Below are 6,712 nucleotides of genomic sequence, written 5' to 3'. Positions count from 1 at the left end.
TTTCTTTTATTATTAATTAATATTATCAATGTAAAACAATAAGAGTAGAGAATTATAGAATTATTTATATATATTTTTATATATAATTATCTCATAATTTTGAAAATATTTAAATTATCAAATAATAAGGCAGAAAAGAGTTTATTTGTATATATGTGTATATAAATATGTAAAAATATAAAATTTATAATACACAAAAAAAATAGTTAACCCAACATTTATATGGTTCAAGTACAGTTGATTCAGAAACATTGACATCATAACATTTTGGCCCAATTAAGCGCCTGCCCTAATTATCTGAACTTTATAATTTATCTATTAAGATTTGTTTTTCAAAATTTGTTCCAAATTGGTTGCCTCGATTAATCAGAATCGACTGTATTTATATTGCCTGCTAATTGTTCTGTAATTGTGCAAGTTCTGGCTGTCAAAGATGCAATTAATTCCACATTTGATTTCAACCAGGGTTCCTGCCTTTCTACAATTTTGCTTGCGTCAATAATCTTTTGCGTAACCATTCCCATTTCTGTAACTTGCTTAGATAATGTTTTATTTGCCATGTTAACCATTGTAATTAAGTGTCCATTTTCCTTCACAAATTCTTCAATATCTTCTGCCTGCCTTTTCCTGAAAGTTAATTGCTTTAATTTAAATATTATTTGAAAATTATAAGAACCTTACATATCTAAAGTAATATTATTGAGAGCAATCAATATCCTTTGAATGTCTTTTCTCTCAATGTTAACTTCTGATTGAATACTGGACATATTGCATATGTGTTCAGATTATTTATATTTGTCTGTAATTGAAGTTATGTGTTAATTATCAGTCAAATAAACATAATAAATCACTATATGCATACTCACTGCGTATTTGACAAAACTGACTTTTAACTGAATAAAGCCTATAAGCCGAGCAATATAATAAAGAAAATTTATCTGGATCGCGTTTTTCGAAGGAGCATAAGAGAGCTGCTATTCGTAAAACGTTATATTTATAAGCATATATCTCTAGTTCGTTCTTTTTAACTGCATTGGGACTGTGACATAGGTTGCGTTCCGTTTCGCACATTATGCGCACGAATTACATAGAAAACGTTCCGTTTCACTCAATGCGCGCATGAACAGCGCTTAGAATTCCCTAGATCCCCACCACCTGCAGCGCATAATACACGCATCAGCTACCTCAAGTTTGAGTTGCAGCAGCTTATTGGCCGGAGCACAGACTTTTGCATAAAGCATAACGCATAAGCATAAGGAAATTGATTGGTCCATTTCCTTATGCATTTGCTTATGCTTATATATAGACCAATCAATTTCCTTATGCTTATGCGTTATGCTTTATGTAAAAGCTTGTGCTCTCGGCTTATAGCGTTTTCGATTATACAGGATTTGAACGACCCAGGGTTGATCAATCACTATTTTACTATAAATGCAAGTCTTTCATTGGTGGAGAGGTTGCAATGACGTCATTAACCAACCCTGGGTCGTTCAAATCCTGTATAATCGAAAACGCTATTATACACTGCATATTAATGCGTACGGCGTACGGTATGCCGCTTGCCGCTATGCTCGAGCATTCCCTCTCACTTTCAAAAAGTGGTCGCTCAAGATGGCTGCCATGACGTACATCCGTCCGCGGATTTACCTAGTCCTGGCTAGTATATGCTCCCTCCTGTTTCTTTTTACTCAAAGGTCCCTCTATTCCTTAGTCCGTGGTTTGAGTCATTAAACTAAGGCACTAGATATGTAGGTATTCTCATCCGCCATTTTGGTTCCTACTAGATGGAGAATTGTAGCGTATATAGTATAGGGTGTGTTCCCTTTTTACTGCCGGTGCTACCAACATGACGTCATGATAGTCCACTGCCGCGGCCGTTCCGAAATTACTTTGGTACTGCCAGTAACAGTATGCCGTAACATTTCGGAACAGTATGCAGTGGACTGTGAATAAAAACAAGTGTCATTATCTAAGGTAAGGTTAACGCGCAATTATTAACGAATAATGATAATTATTTAGAGTTAACGTTTGACATGATCAAAACGTGTATTGTTTATCATGTTAGTATATATTCACTTAGTATATATAAGAAATGGAAAAAAGTTAGTATTTTATAAGTGATTTCATGAAGGTCATATGATAACCCTAATAATTAATATAATAAATATAATTGTTATAGACATGATGGACAAACAACGTAAGTTGTCAATATGCTTAATAGCATTAGAGATTTTGAATGAAAGCAGCAGCGATAGTTTTTCCGAAGAAGAAGAAGAAAAATTGCCATCATTGCCAATTCAAATTCGACCTCGTGTAAAAAATTACATGAATACAGTGAATGAATATTCAGATATGGAATTTAAGAGTCACTTTCGGTAAGATAAGTGAAAATAAAATATATCGTGTAGCTTTATGTATAATACATTAAAAGTAAAAATATTTATTATACAAAGTATGAGAGCAATCTTACTATCTTGAATTTTTAAAGAATTTGAATACTTAAAGAAAATTTTATTTTATTTAAAATTAATTAACCTTTAATTACAAGATGTCGCGTGCAGTATTCACATATGTATTAAATTTAATAAAACCCAATTTAGAAAAACAGTCTAATAGATACGGACGGTGCACAATATCTCCGGACGTACAATTATTAGTAGCACTGTGGACAATGGCAACACCTGACTCATATAGGTAATTTCGATTTATGTAGCTTTCTGCATATTTCTTTAATTTATATATATATATATATATACAGGGTGTCTGGCAATAATTGCCCCACCGGTCATATACAGGTAGAGGAGGTCAAATCGAGTAGAAAAGTCCTTTACCATTTTTTGATTTTTGTAATAAGTACTAAGTAATTAACGAAAAAAGATTGGTGAATCCGTGCAAGTAAAGCGCGCGCAGCGAGAAGGACATCCCACTGCTATGCGATCACTAGGCGCGCGATGAAGCGTTGGGAGGAGCGCTCTACAAATGACAATGGCAACATACGAGCGGCGCGTAACGCTAGAGCCTTGTGTCCTAGTGATCGCGTAGCAGTGGAACGTCCTTCTCACCGCGCGCGCTTTACTCGCGCGGATTTGCCGATCTTTTTTCGTTAATTACTCAGTACTTATTATGAAAATTAAAAAATGGTAAAGGACTTTTCTACTCGATTTGACCTCCTCTACCTGTATATGACCGGTGGGGCGATTATTGCCAGACACCCTGTATATATATATATATATATATATATATATATATATATATATATATATTTATTTATATATGTTTATATTTATATTTGTATATACGTGAATACATATTTAGTTGTATATAACTTAAAAAAATATTTATGTGAAATAAATATTATATTTATACTACTATTAATACTATGTTTATATACTGTACATATATATTCTGTATTTAACAGATCAGTTTGTGACCGATTCGACATTGGACGAGCAACTGCTTGGCGTGCTAACAGAAGAGTCTGCGCAGCAATTTATTCTTTAGCACCTCAATTTATTAAATGGCCAAACGTAGAAGAAGCAGAATATACATGGATGGATGTTCAAAATAAACACAAGTTTCCTAAAGTAATTGGTGCCATAGACGGTACACACATACATATACATAAACCAAAGAAACATGCAGAAAGCTACATAAATCGGAAAGGTTACTATTCAATACAATTACAAGTAAGTAAAACGTATAATTAGTGTAATTAATAATATGAATAATTATAATTCTATGGTTAAGCTTTGAAAGAGAAAGATTGATAAATGCTCAAAAGTGTTGTAATACAGATATTTATTGCAGATTATATGTGATTCCACCTTAAAGTTTATTCATTGCTACGCAGGACAACCTGGTTCTGTGCATGATATGCGCGTATTTCGACTAAGTGGCATCCAATCTATGTGTACAGAAAACTACTTTCCACACGATAGTCATCTAATAGGTGATGCTGCATATACACTGCAAAAACATGTACTGGTGCCGTACAGAAACAATGGCCATTTGACTGCAGCACAAATAAATTATAATACACGCCTGAGTTCGGCTCGTGTAATGATTGAAAGAGCCATTGGTTTGTTGAAAGGACGTTTTCGTAGTCTCTTAGATAAATTATACATGAAACGGACAGATCTTATACCACAATATATCATTACTTGTTGTGTGCTGCACAATATTTGTATTTTAAACAATGATCTTATAGATGATGTCATAATTATTGAAAGAAACAATATTCCAGAGATTGCAAATGACAATGAAATTACTGTTTTAGATAAAGAAAGAGGCGTTGAAAAAAGAAATGCGTTAACATATATGTTGAATGAGAGATAATATAAATATTTGCATTTTCCAACTACTTTTATTTATTAAAAGTTGAACTTTTGTTAAACATTTTGTTACAGACGTTTCAGAAATGTATTACGTGTAACACTTATATTGTATGACATTTTTTATTTTAGCATTAAACTTTGATTAAAAAATAATACAATGTGTTGATTATTGTTGAACACTTTCACAGTTATTATAATCCTATGCTATTAATAATATTTAAGTATTTCTTAACTAAAAACGGTTATCTTTATCACACTGTGCGTTTAATAGTAACAAAATTAATATTTTATATTAAATATTGATTATCAGATCAAAAAAAGTAAACATATGTATACTTCAAATTGGTATAGCTATGCTATAGTTAGTTACTTAACTTACATGAGAAAAATCTTAAATAAAACTTATTTTTAAACTAAATTAATAAAACAATAACATTTAACAGATCTTTGGCTAATCACAGATAGTTAAAAAAAAAAACGCTTTGTATACACTAAGTCTTCTAAGTATATGCAATTTCAATATAAATAAAAATAAAAATTTGTATAGAAAAAATGAAATAGAACGTAACGTTTGCACACTAGAATACATATATCTTATAAAAATTGCACTATATATAGGAACTTTTTTAATAACTTTTAGTCTTTTAAGCAACGTTCAGTTCGAGCAATGTTATTCCTTTTGTATTGTGTCTTGGATTAAGTTTTTAATATCCTTTAACAAGTCCATTTTTTCTTTATGTTGCGCGTCTCTTTTTTCTGCACGAAGTTTTCTGTATTCCAACAATACATTTTTTGATGTGGCATGTATTTTATCTGTAAGTATATCAATACACAAATTAAATAATTATATTTTATTAATTTAATTTAAAATTAAGTTATATTTTTTTTAACATAAACTAAGTAATTATGATATAGACGTACTAATTAAAAATATACATACCTTTATGTTTCTTCATAGGACCTAATAATTCTGCAGGTTGATTATTTTGATCAGATGAAGCAGTTGATATTGGTTCAATCCACGGTTTTGTTCCACATAGTTCATCCATAGCCTGTAAGTATATATATCTATATGTATATTTATATAAAAATATAAGTATCACACACAATCTAAAGCCTTGTGCCTATGATGCTAGAAATTGGTTAAATTGTTCAAACGTGATTTGTTAATTTGTTATTTATTCATTTTCAAAGCAATTTTTAGCATTGTGCATACACAAGATTTTATAATATACAACATACATCAAGATATTCCCACGTTTTCCTGGAATTCCCTGATTTATTATTGTGATCCTTTATTTGTTTGTAGGTTCGTTTTAAAGTTTGAAACTTTGTACAACATTTTTTTCCAGAGATATTGCAACCTTTTTGTGCCATTTCTGTTGCTATTCGCTTCCAACATAAATTTTGCTTTGTTTTTCCCGAGGTAAACATTTCTTCATGTTCTTTATATAAACTTATTAATAATAAAGTTTCTTTTTTATTCCATAAATAAACATCTGTAATACATAAGCAAAATAATATATAATATATATATGTATAATATATATATAATTTATATGAGATGTGTAAATATCTTCATTATTAGATTCTTATTAAATACCTTCATTATTAGATTTTGTATCTCCAAAATCTGATATATCTGATGTAGAACTATTTGTTCCTCCTATACTGCTTGTGCTCGGTGTTTCTGTTAATAGAATTATATTTTTGACACAATAAAAGATTTATATAAAATTCACATTAATATAAGTTATGTTATATAGTATAGAATATTATATACCAGAATTATCATTTTCTTTCGCATATTTCAATAACACTGATGCAAAAGTTTATATCTGTAAAACACGTAATTTTATAAAAAAATAAGATACCATCTTCTTATACATTACAGAATATATTAAAATATGTACGTGAATAATGTTACAATATTATTAATTTTTTTTGCTATAAGAAATAATAAGTAATTAAAATATGTACACTACAAGTGAGGTTATAACATACTATGTAAGTCAATTTTACAATATAATGTTAAGAATATAATTTTGTAATGTAAATTTTACTCACCATTTTTCGCTTTATGTGCGTCTTCTTCAGTTAAGTGTAAATAGTATGATTTTTTAGTTTCTGCGTCAAATAGATGCACTTGCACATTGTTCGCCATTGCAGCCATATTGGCACTGTAACTGCCTCACCTCATGAGCTGCAGCAGTTGCAGTGGCAATATGGCTACTATCTATGACGTCATTAATGGAACTAGATGCTGTCGCGGCACACTGCATGCTAATAATGGAACAATTTTTCAGTACTACCAGTACTGACAGTGTATATCGGAACACACCCATAGTATAGCGTACATGTGTAACACGTCAATTATT

The 6,712-nt window shown here is 30.5% G+C and overlaps 2 protein-coding genes and 1 long non-coding RNA gene across 5 annotated transcripts; 1 reads left to right on the top strand and 2 right to left on the bottom strand.

The window, feature by feature from the left end:
* Positions 1–122: 122 nt before the first annotated feature.
* On the bottom strand, positions 123–1,818 carry LOC105669731 (uncharacterized). Its single transcript, XR_010889213.1, has 2 exons — positions 867–1,818; positions 123–799 (listed from the first exon to the last, which is right to left on the bottom strand). It is a non-coding gene; the product is annotated as an uncharacterized lncRNA (long non-coding RNA).
* A 381-nt stretch (positions 1,819–2,199) lies between these two features.
* Positions 2,200–4,492, top strand: LOC136998628 (putative nuclease HARBI1). 2 transcript variants are annotated; one of them, XM_067351646.1, is made up of 4 exons: positions 2,200–2,375; positions 2,601–2,694; positions 3,419–3,686; positions 3,808–4,492. In XM_067351646.1, the coding sequence occupies exons 1-4, from the start codon at positions 2,339–2,341 to the stop codon at positions 4,333–4,335; spliced, it is 927 nt and encodes a 308-aa protein (XP_067207747.1). In that variant the 5' UTR covers positions 2,200–2,338; the 3' UTR covers positions 4,336–4,492. The 2 variants fall into 2 exon arrangements, with proteins under 2 accessions (XP_067207747.1, XP_067207746.1); XM_067351645.1 differs by lacking the exon at positions 2,200–2,375 and having other exon boundaries at positions 2,536–2,694.
* On the bottom strand, positions 4,344–6,645 carry LOC136998629 (uncharacterized). 2 transcript variants are annotated; one of them, XR_010889210.1, is made up of 6 exons: positions 6,402–6,636; positions 6,118–6,172; positions 5,938–6,024; positions 5,577–5,833; positions 5,275–5,386; positions 4,344–5,147 (listed from the first exon to the last, which is right to left on the bottom strand). XR_010889210.1 is itself a non-coding variant. In XM_067351652.1 (5 exons), the coding sequence occupies exons 1-5, from the start codon at positions 6,505–6,507 to the stop codon at positions 5,005–5,007; spliced, it is 705 nt and encodes a 234-aa protein (XP_067207753.1). In that variant the 5' UTR covers positions 6,508–6,645; the 3' UTR covers positions 4,344–5,004. The 2 variants fall into 2 exon arrangements, 1 of the variants encoding a protein (XP_067207753.1); XM_067351652.1 differs by lacking the exon at positions 6,118–6,172 and having other exon boundaries at positions 6,402–6,645.
* Positions 6,646–6,712: the final 67 nt, after the last annotated feature.

This window comes from Linepithema humile, chromosome 3 (genome assembly GCF_040581485.1).
Source record: "Linepithema humile isolate Giens D197 chromosome 3, Lhum_UNIL_v1.0, whole genome shotgun sequence".
NCBI classification, from domain to species: domain Eukaryota; kingdom Metazoa; phylum Arthropoda; class Insecta; order Hymenoptera; family Formicidae; genus Linepithema; species Linepithema humile.
Note: the sequence above shows the minus strand (reverse complement) of the source record. Positions and strands in the feature narration are given on the sequence as shown.

Excerpts from the sequence above, each read along its gene's own strand:
- LOC136998628 (XM_067351645.1), top strand. The coding sequence starts at position 2,549 with ATGTCGCGTGCAGTATTCACATATGTATTAAATTTAATAAAACCCAAT. Across the intron at positions 2,695-3,418 it reads GCAACACCTGACTCATATAG|ATCAGTTTGTGACCGATTCG; the intron begins GTAATTTCGATT and ends TGTATTTAACAG. Across the intron at positions 3,687-3,807 it reads ACTATTCAATACAATTACAA|ATTATATGTGATTCCACCTT; the intron begins GTAAGTAAAACG and ends TATTTATTGCAG.
- LOC136998629 (XM_067351652.1), bottom strand. The coding sequence starts at position 6,507 with ATGGCTGCAATGGCGAACAATGTGCAAGTGCATCTATTTGACGCAGAA. Across the intron at positions 5,834-5,937 it reads TACAAAATCTAATAATGAAG|ATGTTTATTTATGGAATAAA; the intron begins GTATTTAATAAG and ends TATGTATTACAG. Across the intron at positions 5,148-5,274 it reads TCCTATGAAGAAACATAAAG|ATAAAATACATGCCACATCA; the intron begins GTATGTATATTT and ends ATATACTTACAG.